At 42.5% G+C, this 14,100-nt stretch overlaps 1 protein-coding gene across 1 annotated transcript in view; it reads right to left on the bottom strand.

Annotated features, from left to right (window-relative positions):
- Window positions 1–1,954: 1,954 nt before the first annotated feature.
- The window catches only part of LOC141765417 (uncharacterized), a 103,607-nt gene continuing 91,461 nt past the window's right edge, over window positions 1,955–14,100 (bottom strand). Inside the window, 13 exon segments of the mRNA XM_074631468.1 lie at window positions 1,955–2,231; window positions 2,477–2,621; window positions 3,383–3,466; window positions 3,596–3,688; window positions 11,023–11,112; window positions 11,279–11,381; window positions 11,467–11,556; window positions 11,678–11,768; window positions 12,927–12,975; window positions 13,115–13,196; window positions 13,355–13,417; window positions 13,549–13,704; window positions 13,801–13,878. Coding sequence (XP_074487569.1) covers window positions 2,090–2,231; window positions 2,477–2,621; window positions 3,383–3,466; window positions 3,596–3,688; window positions 11,023–11,112; window positions 11,279–11,381; window positions 11,467–11,556; window positions 11,678–11,768; window positions 12,927–12,975; window positions 13,115–13,196; window positions 13,355–13,417; window positions 13,549–13,704; window positions 13,801–13,878 — 1,266 coding nt within the window. The 3' untranslated portion in view covers window positions 1,955–2,089.

Here is a 14,100-nt window from a genome sequence, read left to right as displayed (position 1 = left end):
ACAACCACTAGAGGGCGCTGTAGCACAAACTAAAACAACCACTAGAGGGCGCTGTAGCACAAACTAAAACAACCACTAGAGGGCGCTGTAGCACAAACTAAAACAGTACTCCCAATACCAAGGATAAACTTACGAACAACACTACAAGTGAGGGATTTTGGTGAAATTAATATATATTGCAATAAAACACATAACATAAGAAATAAAAATTACAAATATTATTTACTGTCACTTCTTCTATCTGTTACATGAGGAACACACTACTGGTCGTGGTGTCTCTGTTATTTCACAGCTTCGGACGAAGACCGTGTGGTAGGAGTAAGGGAGGAGCCAAAACACGGACACGGTGAGCCACTGGACTGGACTGGAGTAAAGAGCCGGACTGGAGTTCACTGGATCACTGGATTGGACTGGATTTTTTATAGGGTTTTAACCTTGCTGCTAGTAGCATTTTATTCATTTTAGCCTTTAAATTGATCATTCATTTAGACCCATGTTATTTTAATTATAATGAATCTGGTTTTAATTTGACTATAGACTTCTGTCTGGTTTTTAACTCCGCTCACCTGATTTTAAAAGAACCTGAATCTATCATAGTCCTAGGCTCTAAGTATTTCCTAGGACTGTTGTCGGGTCCAAGTAAAATCATTCATAGTTAAATGTAACTAGTATCTTAAGTTGCGGCCTTGCTGTTGGGCCCGGACCACATTTACATGGTTGACTAACTTCTCAGCATACAGTCGAATGAACAGGTCACTGAAAAATTATAGATAAACGGCTTTTAATGTTTTCTAATGTGACGCCTTTGTTTTCTTCTTGTTTGAGTCACTTATACTTCTTATTCTGAGACTGCTGAATCAGTGTAAACATAAACAAACATATTGAACCTGCACACAGACAACTAGTCGGGTGAAAGTCGGGTTGAGTAATTTCTGGATGGGCAAAGTATCTGGCAGGGTTTTTTTGGGAGTTTCAACAGCAGATTTGATTAAAATGATCAAAAATCCCTCCAAAATACAACTTTAAGACACCGAGACCTTGAGGAACACCATACCACATTTGATATGAAAGACTCTTGACATTTTGAGATTTCTGCATAAATTGGATTTTTCTACGATCGGATGGCGAGCACTTCTGTTCTGGAAACGGCTCAGAAACTTCCTTATTGTCAATATAGCTAGGAAAGACATCCATCCTCTGAATTCTCTAGGTCTCTAGTTTATGGCTGTAAAGTTTCATGAGACTGTGATTACCCTAGAGGTCACCACAGGACATTTTATACAGTGAGGTCAAGTTTAAAAAAAATGGTTTCACTATATGAAATGGTTACTATGAGGACTAACATCAAACATGAATACAGTTGGGCTCATTTGATCCACAAGAGTCTCAGCCTTACAGTCATACCCAATTTATGTAATTCAAAGACTGTTTGGGGACCCCAGTATGCAGAAATATTCAAATACCATTTTGGAATAGGCAAAAATAACACATTTATACTACATGCAAAAAAACTGCATGTTTTTGCCCCAAACTGCATGTGATTATCATAAAGTGGGCATGTCTGTAAAGGGGAGACTCGTGGGTACCCATAGAACCCATTTACATTCACATATCTTGAGGTCAGAGGTCAAGGGACTCCTTTTAAAATGGTCATGCCAATTTTGGAGAGTTACTGAGCCTCCTCCCCCAACATGCTAGCATCACATGGTTGGTACCAATGGATTCCTTAGGTGTTTTAGTTTCATATGATATCTGTACCTTCTAGCTCTAAAACTGAACCTGCTACAGCCTCTGAAAGACAGTAAAGTCAGTCAGGATTGCCTGTGATCCCACGGGTCTCAGGGGGTTAAACTTCTACCTCTAGTTGAACTTCTCAAAGTTTACTATACAGCAACCAACATAATAGTAATCAAACATTAACCAAACGTTAATGAATAAAACACAGAGAATGAGATTGAGACAATTACATTTTAATCAATATAGTGCAACATTGTAAGCCCTCATATCCCAAAGCTGTGAATGTTTTACATAATAAGAACAATGCAAAATAAAAACAATTTGACACTTTATTTCTTTTTCCTTCGTTTCACTACTGCTGACATCCAAAGAGTTGGTACTGCTGGACCATCTCCTCAATGCCCAAACAGGTAGGTTGGTGTTCCTCAGTTTGACACTCTGCTTCTATGGGCCAGTACTCGATCCAGGTTCTCTCACCGAGTACATACTGGTGTCTGAGGAGAGCAAAGTGAAACATACATTGGTTCTTCATGTGACCAGCCATCTATAACTCGCTGGAACATAACAAAACACAAGCCTCCTCCCTCCTTCAGTACATTTAATGACTCTATCAACAGTAACGCAAAACTAGAGTACAAGAAAGAGTAACTTGATTTAGTAACAGAAAGCAGTGAAACAGTAAAAATCTTTAAAAAGCACCCACCACACACATTGACTTTCACACAAAGAACAAACTTACGATTGATGTTGGTCATCTCTCTGAATATCTATGGATGAGCCCATGATAAGGTAGGTTTTGCCTGTCCCCAGATCTAAAGATTCCCTGCAGTGCAGAAAACTGAAGAATGTGCGCAGTTTATTCAGAGGACTCACATCAAAACTTCCTGTAATTAAAATATAGAACAGAGGAAAGGTAAGGATTAAATGCATAGCTAAAGGTGCAGTACAACATATTAGTGCTGTATTCTCACATAATCCCAGTGCCACAGTGGAATCATGCCAATAGTTGGACATTTTGGGAAATACGCTTGTTCACTTTCTTGCCGAGGGTTAGATTGACGCCCGTTATTGATAACACTCTCATGAATGTATAGTAAATACGCAGCCAACAACCAGCTAACTGAGCTTAGCATGAAGACTGGAAACAGTTAGCCTCGCTTTGTCCAAAGGTAACAAAATACACCTACCAGCACCTCCAATTTTGTTTATACAATCTGTACAAAAAAATTAAGCGTAAAAATGACAATTCACCTTTTAAGGGGGTGTACTGGACTATTGTACTTGGCTAGGACCAGTAACTTCCTGGAGTGTCTGCTGTCAAGCTAATTTGGCTGGCTGCTAGTGGTAGCTTTATACTTGGCCTACAAACATGTGAGTGGTACCAGTCTTCTCACTCATCTAACTCTCTGCAAGAAAGCAAATAAGCACATTTCTGCAAATGTTGAACTTTTCCTTTAAATGACCATTCATCAGTCATCAATCAATCATTTTTCTGTCTGACTGGAAACAGCATTGAGATTCAATGTGCCCATGGAATGTCAGAAAGAGGCAGACAAGACAAATTGTTATGTCACCTTCACCTTTAAGGCACCTTAGAAACATCATGGGGTAGTGCACTTTAGGCAGTTCAAAGATAAACACTCACCTGCTTTGATGACTTCCAGGACCCGCACTGTGTAAATGTCAGTGGACAACCCGTCTGTAAACTCTTCCAGTCTCACTTTGTACGCTGAGGACAGACAAGTTGCAGATTGTTAGCTCCCTTGCTCACCGATTCTCTCAATCTCTTACTCACACAAACACATACATTTTTGGGATTAAAGTGCTGCATAAATGCAGTGCATTTACACTCTCTTACCAAAGTCTATGTTGCTGATCCGTGTACTCTCACAGACCTTAGCTGTGCGCTGATCATTGTTGACTTTGTCCTTCTTCTGCATACTGCAGTTCTCTGGAAATACACAATCGGCACAAAGTGAATACACAACTAATGACTTGATTAAAGGTGTGTGTGGATGAGTTGATGGATGAGTGCGGCTGTATCTTAGTCACAATTTAAATATGTTCGCGAGTTATTCTTTAGCGACTGCTGCTCTGATCCTACAGGATCCTGCAGGTGCTTGTTGCCGCTGACAGAACATTCTAATGATTACGTTATAATCTGGTGAGTTACTGTAAACCAAATTCCACAACCATCTCCTTCACCAGATCTGAAATGAAACCCTTTACTGGTGGTATACCACACCATCACAAGGAGTACAACTCAGCGAGAGAGAAAACGGTTCTATGTTGTAAGTTGTGTTGTGTTTTTGTGTTTACAGTAGAGAAATTAGGTCAGTTTTGTTAGATCAATAACTCCAACGACAACTTTGCATAGTTAGACTTTACTCAAACTTGAGCTCGACATCAACAACAGCGGCCACAGCCAGCACATCGACAAATCCTAAAGTGATACCCTTAACACATGCGCAGTAGGTAACATTTGCGCAGTAGGTAACCAAGCACTTAACAAACTCCCCTTTTTCTTTAAAGAAAAACAGTCACAAAAAACAAACATTACTGTTATTTAAAACCTTCAACATATACACAGGTTTAAAGCTGCAACTTTAACGACAACAGTTTGAGGGTAGAAAGGTTTTTTGTTGTATAGTCCATTTAGCCTTTAAGTCGGCATACACCTTCACTGAGAGCCCTCAGTAGAACGAGTGCTGATGTCCCCTTCTTAGTCAAGCAGTCAGCAAGCTGCTCCTTGGTAGCTGACCACATGATCTGCTGGATAGTCCCTGAGTGGATGAGCTCCTTGACACTGCTAATTTTGAGTCGGAGTCTCTTTTCGGTGACTGATTTGGTGGACTTAACAGCATCAAGAAGAGAGTGATTATCTGTTACACACACAATGGGCAAATTGTTACGTGTGCAATCACCTGTGGTAACTTCTGAGTAGAGTAGCTAAGAAAACTGCACTGTCGATGCCATCTGCAAGTGCCAAAGTTTCTCCTGCTAAAGTACTTCGGACAACTCTCCTGATCCTCTTTGACTGCCAGCATATAGGTGAGAATCTTCCATTCTCTCCCATCAGCATGACCAGGGGCCTTATGTATAAACGGTGTGCACGTACTAAAATGTTGCGTACGCTGTGTTTCACGCTCAATGTGCGTACCGTGCCGCAAACTCTAGACCAGTCGTGAAAATGTGCGGGCCGTCCTCCAAACTCTGTAATTTGGCAGTGCCAAACTATAAAAGTACTGAAACTCGCTAAATGTGTAAAAATAATTTTTCCACTCAACCTACTGAGCTTTGTTTATGATGTGGGATAAAAAAACAAAAAAAACACATATTTCTTAACTAGTTTGCGCATAATGTTTAACATCACAAAGGCACAACAAAAACACATTTAAACTAATGTCCCAGAGATGACATGCCTTAACCACCGTGCCAAAAACAAAATTGCGTGATGCACAATTATGTGGCAAACCAACGTGGTGTGCCGGTGCTCCAGAGGAGCTACAGATGGATGAACCGGACCCTGGCACACCTAACAATGAGCCAAATGCAGCAGCTATACAGCGCCGTTTAGATGCGATACACAGAATGTAAAGCAACGAGGTGAGTTGAGACAAACATTGATTTTTCAACAAGGTCTTTTAATATATAACTTATCTCACCAAGAACCTCATTTATTCTTTTTAAGTCGTTGCATATATATATATATTTATATATCCTTCATTGTATTAATCTCTCTCTGTGACTCCAGCACAGCGTTAGTGCGGACGGACCGCCGCCCCTCAGCAGTCGATGCTCAGGGCGCAGCTGACCGTGCGCCTTCGGAAGCCTTCGGGAGTCTTCGGGAGCGCACGGTCAGCTGCTGTGGAGACGTGTTGCGTTTGTTACTGGTTCCTGATGAAAGTCCATCAAATAAAATATGTTTTCTAGCTTCCACCTCAGTAACAAACACTTCAATTTCACACTTCGTGAAATTCTTCTTTTTTGTTCCTTTTCCAGCGCGATTTACCGTTGTTATTTAGACAATAGGTGACAGCATGGCGCGTGTTTATAGTCATTTGCATAGTTATTAATGGGAGGAGACAAGGCGGGCCAAGCGGCACGTGCAGCTGCACTCAATTTCACGTTCATTGAGATGTATAAAGGAAAGGTGCGCAGGAACAGGCGTACGCACGGTTTTATACATGTGGAAATTTCTGTGCGTACGTACTTTTCCAATTTTGTGAGTACGCCATCTTCCAGTGTAAAAGCTGCGCAGTCTTTTATACATGAGGCCCCAGGTGTCCGCCTTGAGTGCCTCTGTCTGGAAGGTTTCCCATTGAGGAATCACTGAACACCACCAGTTTAAGGGAGCTGTCTTTTCCTAAGTGCTGAAACCTCAAGGTCACCTCTTCTGATTTCAGTTTTCTGATAAGTTTGTTTGCCCAGTGCAGAGTCTGAACAGTAGCATTCTTTGTACTGGATGCCAAGATAGATATGTCACACATTATGTCGGGTCTACTCTGTCTTGCTACCCACAATATTTGTCCAATCTTTGACTTTAGCATGTCAGTTTCATTGTCTGTCAGAGGAGCCTCTCGCTGTGTGGCTCTGGTGGGGTCCTCAGGAATGGGTTGCAGATTCTTTATGTACATACTTTGTTGCACCTGTATCTCATCCTCCAATGAGTGAACCTCCATTCCAATGTAGCTGAAGCTATTGTGTTCTTCACGTCCAACTTGGAAAGCAGCTTTCAAGTGAGGGATGACTGCTGTGGATAACGTTTCTGAACCACCCCAGATGAAATCATCGACATGACAGGCAAGAACTGCCATCACATTGCAGGAGTCATCCAGCCAGTAGAACACTGCTGGATCAACTCGTGACACAGTAGCTCCCAACTGCTGCATGGTGTCTTTCACTCTGTTGTACCAATACAAAGAAGCATCTGCTAATCCATAAACACACTTCTTCAACTTCCATAGAGTTCCTGTGCTCTGAGCTTCTTGAGGAGGACGGATGTAGACATTACGGGTTAACTCTTTACCCTGTAAAAAGGCTGCTTTAATGTCCATGGAGTTCAGCTGCCATTTCTTTTGACATATTACAGCCATGATCATTTTCAGAGACTCTGAGGCGCATGTAGGTGAGTCTTTTGGGAGCTCCTGAGTGTTCATTTCTTCAAAGCCCCTTGCAACTAATCTAGCTTTAGGTACAACACCATCAGGTGTCTCCTTGAGTGTGCACACCCACCTCGTAGAGATACATTTCTGGCCTTCATCTGTGACCTCCTCAAACACTTCATTCTTTGTCCAATTGCTGAGTTCAGCGTGTTTGGCAGACATGAAGGCATCATCATTCACAATAAGTATGTCATCTTCATGGCAGTCAGCGCATAACTGAGCATGCTCAGATGGAAGCACCTGAAGATCTTCTACTTGTCCTAGGTCAACTGACCCTGTTGTGCCAGAAATTTCTTCAGGCTCAGTGTACTGCAAGTTGTACCAGTTTTTGTATGTTCCAGTGGCTTTTACTGCGCGGCTGAGGATTTTTGCAGTGTGTGCTTGGCCACTTCCACTATCTGCGTATGTAACTAACTGTCCAATTTTCAGCCCAATTCCTTCACAAATCGAGATTGAGTGTGTCTGTGAGGCGTCAGATTGACCATGATTAACCTCTTCAGGCTGTATTGGTGTGTGAGGGAGCTCACTGTTATCCTCAGCATCAAGAGATTCATTTGTAGGCATCTCTTCTTCACTTTCATTTTCAGTGTCATAGTTATTCTCATTTGGCCCAGATTCTGTTGAGGCGATATGATTTTCAGTCACTTCCAGCTGATTGTCGATTTCTCCCGGCCCTGCTTGTGAGCCATCTATCTTTCGAAGCCTGGAGTGATGTACGCAAACATAGGTGCCTACATGCCTCACAAATATCACCACACCATCTTGGCCGATGACCACACCTGGACCTTTCCATTCTGTACAATCCATCCGTTTGTAGTACACTTTGTCGCCTGTCTCGTATCGGTCATCAATGGGCCGCAGTTGTTTACGAAGTGCTCTTCGGGTCCTGTCAGAGCATTCAGCTTCTGTAAATGCTCTTCTTGCAGCATGTAATGCTGCGTTGTGCTGGGCTAGCCAGGTATTCATGTTAGTACCCTCTAGAGCTGGTGGCTTATCAGTGGGAACTGAAGGCAGATTTGGGTTCTGTCCGAACACCAGCTGGTAAGGACTATAGCCGTGCACATTGTGCATAGAGTTTTTTGCCATTAATGCCCAGTCTAGGGCTGTCTTCCAGTCACATCCATTGTCTCTTTCACTTTTAACAGGATTTCAGTGAGGGTTTGATTATGCCTTTCCAAAAGCCCATTGCTCCATGGGCTATAAGCTGCAGTTGTCTTCACTTCAATGTTGAAGCTTTCAGCCATATTTCTCATTTCTTCGTTGTTGAATTCCCCCCCATTGTCACTGAACTGTCTGCGTGGAGGACCATGAACACTTATCCAGCAATGAATAAAGTGTTTCACAATCTCCCTGGGTTTCTTAGTGGTGACAATGCTCCCTGCACTGAAGCGTGTGAAGTGGTCAATGGCGTGCAGGTACCACACTCCTGTCTCTAGCTCATGTAAGTCCACAGCTACAGTTTCATTGTAGGTTGAGGCCATAGGCAAGCCTACTGCCGGCTTTTGCGTTTCCTATATCTGATGCATGTTTCACAGTTGTTCACAATGTCCTGGAGAATTGTGGTGCATTCATCATCATCATTACCTGAACAGGCCAGTAGTTTTTTCAGTCTGTCGGCTGAAGCATGTCCAAACTGTTTGTGTAGTTTCAACAGAACTTTCTGTTTTTCCTTTGTTGTCATGTTTTCTGTCACAGTGAGAATGTCATCCTCAGTTTGGATCTCGTTTTCATCTGTGTTACTCTCATCTCTTAAGTTCACACAATAATGTCCTGAAGATGTCAGTTCAAGTTTCACTGGTTGCTTAAACATAGTAGCTTTGTCATTTTCAATGTCCAAAACAGCACCTGCTCTTTTCAGTGAAGTTTTGCTTAAAAGCAATGGGATATCTACTGGGACAACTTCTGTTTCAATTTTACATTTAGTCTGTCCTATCATAGCTGGAATTTTGACTTTTTTTGTTGAATGAACAACTCTCCCATCACCAAACTTGAATGATCTTACACTCTTTGTGTCCTTCATTTTCAATAACTCACTCTTTGTTAGTCCACTGACGTAATCATCAAGCCATTTTTCTCCACACACAGTTCTGGTGCAAGCTGTGTCAATAACAGCTGATCCTAAGGATTCCACCATGAAGATCTCTGTGTCAGACAATGATTCTTTTGACAACAAAGTAATGTTGCATTCTTCAACATCTGTCAGTCTCTCATCCTCAGTCAATTTTGCATGTTCATTTTTGTGTGGACAGTCCTTTGCCCAGTGATATGTGCTTTGGCAAACTGCACATCTTGATCTTTTTCCATATCTGTGGAGTGGATTTGTGCCCTGAACAGCCGCAGGAATGTGCCATCTGGCATCCTGGTGCAGCCAGAACCACATGGAGCTGAACGCTCTGAAGACAGTGGAGATGGCAGTGGACTTCAGGAGGAACTCAGCCCCGCTTCCCCCCCCTCATCTTGCGCGGCTCCCCAGTTAACACGGTGGAGTCGTTCCGTTTCCTGGGCACGACCATCGCCCGGGACCTCAAGTGGGAGCTAAACATCAGCTCCCTCACCAGTAAGGCCCAGCAGAGGATGTACTTCCTGAGGCAGTTGAAGAAATTCAACCTGCCACAGACCATGATGGTGCACTTTTACTCGGCCATCATCGAGTCCATCCTCACCTCCTCCATCACCGTCTGGTTCGCCGCTGCCACCGCCAAGGACAAGGCCAGGCTGCAGCGGGTCATCCGTGCTGCAGAGAGGGCGATCGGCTGCAACCTTCCCTCCCTCCAGGAGCTGTACACCTCCAGGACCTTAAGGAGGGCAGGGAAGATTGTGGCCGACCCCTCCCATCCTGGACACCATCTATTTCAGACTTTACCATCTGGCAGGAGGTTAAGGTCCATCAGGACCAAAACCTCATGCCACAAAAACAGTTTTTTCCCCATGGCAGTGGGGCTCTCCAACAGCCCATCCGCCCCCCTGTGACTGTCTCTCCCTCACACACACACTACTGCCCCCTACAGTATCCCTCTCTCTCCCTCTGATACCTGATTGTTTTGTTTGCACACCGGCAATATTTGCACTATTTGTTTATATCATGTTTGTTTTTATAGCTTATTTTGTAAATTGTACATTTTTATTCTTATTTTATTCTAACGTTTTATCTATTTCTTTGTTATTATACTATTTGTCTCGCACCAACAAAGCCAAAGAAAATTCCTCGTGTATACCTCTTACACCTGGCAATAAACACCTTTCTGATTCTGAAGCTGGCTTGCTTTCACGCCTGCCGGTGAAGCGTGTGTAGTAGGCAGAGTCAGCAGAATTAGCAGCATCCCCTCTCACACGCAGCTCACGAGCACCCTCTAGTGGCGTATTATCACCAAAGATCCTCTTCAAGGCTGACTTCATGTTAACAAACGAGAGGCTTGAACAGGCCGTAAGCGCCAACTGTTTGTCTTTAACATTAAGTCCAGCAGTATCTAGTAGCTTGAAAGCCAACACAGCATCTGGAAGCTCTATTTTAAACTTAGTTATTCTGTTGTATCGCCGTTCAAATTCGACAATGTAATCAACCATAGAGACGCCATTTTCTCTCATGGCGCGGTCAAACACCGTGTAGGCGTCGTACTGGCGATCTTTTTACTCTTTCAAAAACACAGAATCAACTTTCGTGAGAAGTGTATTCATTCCGTCATCTTTGTTTAAATCCACTGCGGCGATTTCCAGCGCACTGTCCCTTGCTCTTCCCGTTAGCGACAAGGCAACTGCCAAAGCCTGCTTCTTCTTCTCCAGGTCGGTAACGAGCCTCCAGATTTCGACCTCATTTTTCCAACTGTCGTAGGACTTCTTCTCGTCAAACGCCGGCGGAACTTTGTAATTGCCAGCGGACATCCTCTGCTACCAATGTTAGATCAACAACTCCAACGACAACTTTGTATAGTTAGACTTTACTCAAACTTGAGCTTGACATCAACAACAGCGGCCAAAGCCAGCACATCGACAAATCCTAAAGTAATACCCTTAACACATGCGCAGTAGGTAACACATGCGCAGTGGGTAACACATGCGCAGTAAGTAACACATGCGCAGTGGGTAACCAAGCACTTAACAACTTTGACATCATCCTGTTTACCTTCAGCACATGTGCATTCATCCCCTCTACAGAGCCGCAGTAGCTGTCCAGCTCTCCTCTCTGGATGGTAGAACTTCACACAACGTGTTTCTGCGATGGGAGAGAAAGATTTGTGGTATGTGTGATCAGAAAATGCACATTAAATACGTTGAAAATGTAATAATGCCTGCTTATCCATGGTGTTATCTACTCGGACATCCACTGTCAGCAAAGTACATGGAGGCATCATATGTTCCTAAGTGTGTCTGAGACTCACGGTCATAGTATTCATAGACAGACACAGCAGCTGGTTGTAATACGCCCACTTCCATCTTCTGATGGAGCCTAAAAGTGATCTCCTCTGGTCGTGTGTGAGAAACCTGTGGACAAAGGTGAGATGGAGATAAATACACAAACAACAAGGCAGAGAGAAAAGTATAGAGGTAGGAAACGGTGATGTCTTACCTTGTCCAGGTAGATGATGAGCGAGCCTCTTTCTGACAGGACTGTGTTCATCTCATATTTTGCAATAGTGCGAGCACGTCCTTTGGACAACTACACACAAACACACACAGTCAGACAACTTTCTAAACCATAAAAAACATTTTGTTTCTCTGAACCATAAACACTGACTTGTGAACTGTATGTGGGTATAAGTGGATCTGTAAGTTCTTACTAAGTCCAGGTCCTTTGTGTTAACCGTGAAGCCAGTTAGCAAGCCAATATCCAAGACTGACATGGATGCATCGTGCTCCCTGTCCTTATACCTGTACACAGAATGGACAGAAGAATAATTAAATAACAGCATAAAGAAGATTAAGAGAAAGAATGATGTTTCAAATACAATTTAATCCTCGCGGGCGATCCCAACCGACTTTCCTGTCTTTCAGAGACTCTAGCAGGTTCAGTTTTAGAGCTAGAGTGAAGGTACAGATATCATATGTGGATCTCTTTTGGATCCAATGATCCAACTGTATTCATGTGTGATGATGTTTGTCCCCATAGTAGCCATTTCATTGTAATGAGACCATCTTTTGAAACTTGACCTCACTGTACACAATGACCTGTGGTGACCTCTAGGATAATCACAGCCTCATGAAACATTACAACCACAAACTACAGACCTACAGCATTCAGAGGATGGATGGCTTTCTTAGCTAGATTGACAATAAGGGGGCGTCTGAGCAGTTTCTAGAACAGAAGTTCTCGCCATCCAATCGTAGAAAAGTACAATTCATGCAGAAATCTAAAATGTCAAGAGTTTTTCATACCAAATGTGGTATGGTATTCCTCGAGGTCTCGGTGTCTTAATGTCGTATTTTGGAGGGATTATTGATAATCTTTATCAATTCTCGAGTGGTAAAAAAATGGTTAAATTTAGCACCAAATCTGTGTAACAAATGGTATCAACCCAAAAATTGCTGCAACAACTTATGAGACACAACAGAGCGTGGGGATGCCCATCATAATGTTCTAAACCCTTATACACTTTCACAATTTATTTTAAATAATCAATAAATTAATTAAATCATGTTTATTTCTGATTTATGACTAGAACAACTTGACACACAGTGAACTGCATCACAAATTAATCTTCAGGTTCCCAGCTTTCAGATGATGTACACCACTTCTGTGTGACATCTACTGTTGACCTGCTATCTCCCCCTAAAGACCCTCTGTAGCCCCTAAAATAGACAAAAATGGTTCTATTGTGGATCTCAGAGGGTTAAATGATTGGGAATGAGCAGCTCAAATGAGCTCAAATTCGAAGAAATCACACACAGAAGGCAGGACAATTTAAAATGATGAGGAAACAGAGAGGTTAAGAAGTGAAGTGTTGTGGGGGCCATATCTGGTTAGAACATGTTGTGTATAAAGCCATGTTACTGTAACACTTGTCAGGATGACTTCTTGATTGTACTTACAAAACCTCTATTCTCAGCTTGTATATCTTCTCATCCTCTTCAATTTTTTCTGCAGGAGCAAAACATTGTATTGAGTAACTGAGTATTTAGTTGAGTCTTTTCTCATAAGGTACTTGGCAGAAACAAACGGATAAAAAGACAACAAATGAAGACAAATAAACAGGAAGAGGAGGTGGGCACTAAATTACCTGGGAGGAGCTGCACTGACATGTTAAACTTCTGACAGTCACTCTCCTTTTCTTTAGGCATAGCGTAATACAGCGACACCATCTGTCACATAGACAAAAGTGCATCTTAATATGTAATAAACTAATAGACATCTGTCTAGTATAAAAATGTATGTGGTTGTATCTGAGATTCAAAAAGCACACACCAGTAATCAACAGATGATAAATATATAGAAGAATATAGAAATATATTGTACTTACTGTCACCGTTGCTTCTCCTGAACCCGTGGCGGTCACTTTCACGTTCTGGTTTATATCCTTGATCTGTGGGAATTTAAATACGCACACAAACACACACACACACACAGTCAGGGATCAGCAGAAGAAACATACAGAAAACAACAGGACTGATGATGTTAATGAACCACTGGGAGTCTGTTTGTGTGTGCGCTCACTTTAGATGTTCTGGTGACGTAGTGGTTGTTGATGTTGAAGTTGTACTTGTCAGGCCTTAACCTGCCCGGCAACAAGATGTCCACATTCAGATCATACTCTGGTTCTCTAGCGCTGGACCAGTACTCTGCTATAGCCTGGTACACTATTATGGTAGCCTAGAGAGAAAACGAGAGAGGGGGAGAAAACAAGACTTAGACATACAGTAAACAGGTTATAAGTAAACATAAGATGGAGAGAAGGGTCTGTGTTACCTGAGTTGATCCATAGCCTCCGCCCACCTTCTGCTGTTGGTTGAACCATCTCACAATAGGTCTGGCGTCTTCATAGGCCTTTAGTAACAGAAGGCAAGTAAATGGTTGAAATTGTCCGTGGTTAACTGTGCATTTGCATTTATAAAACAGCTTTGGTGAAAATACAGAGAACTCCTGATTCTGGTACAGTTACATTTTAGATTGTAACCTGTAAGTTTCCAAAACCTACCATAGAGTTTCTAAATCATTTTTTCCCCTATTATGGCACCATCAAACAGCAGCTACTTGAAACTTGCCTGA

The sequence above is a fragment of the Sebastes fasciatus genome, chromosome 3 (genome assembly GCF_043250625.1).
Source record: "Sebastes fasciatus isolate fSebFas1 chromosome 3, fSebFas1.pri, whole genome shotgun sequence".
NCBI classification, from domain to species: Eukaryota; Metazoa; Chordata; class Actinopteri; order Perciformes; family Sebastidae; genus Sebastes; species Sebastes fasciatus.
The sequence above is the reverse complement of the archived record's forward strand: the minus strand, read 5'-3'. Positions and strand labels throughout refer to the sequence as shown.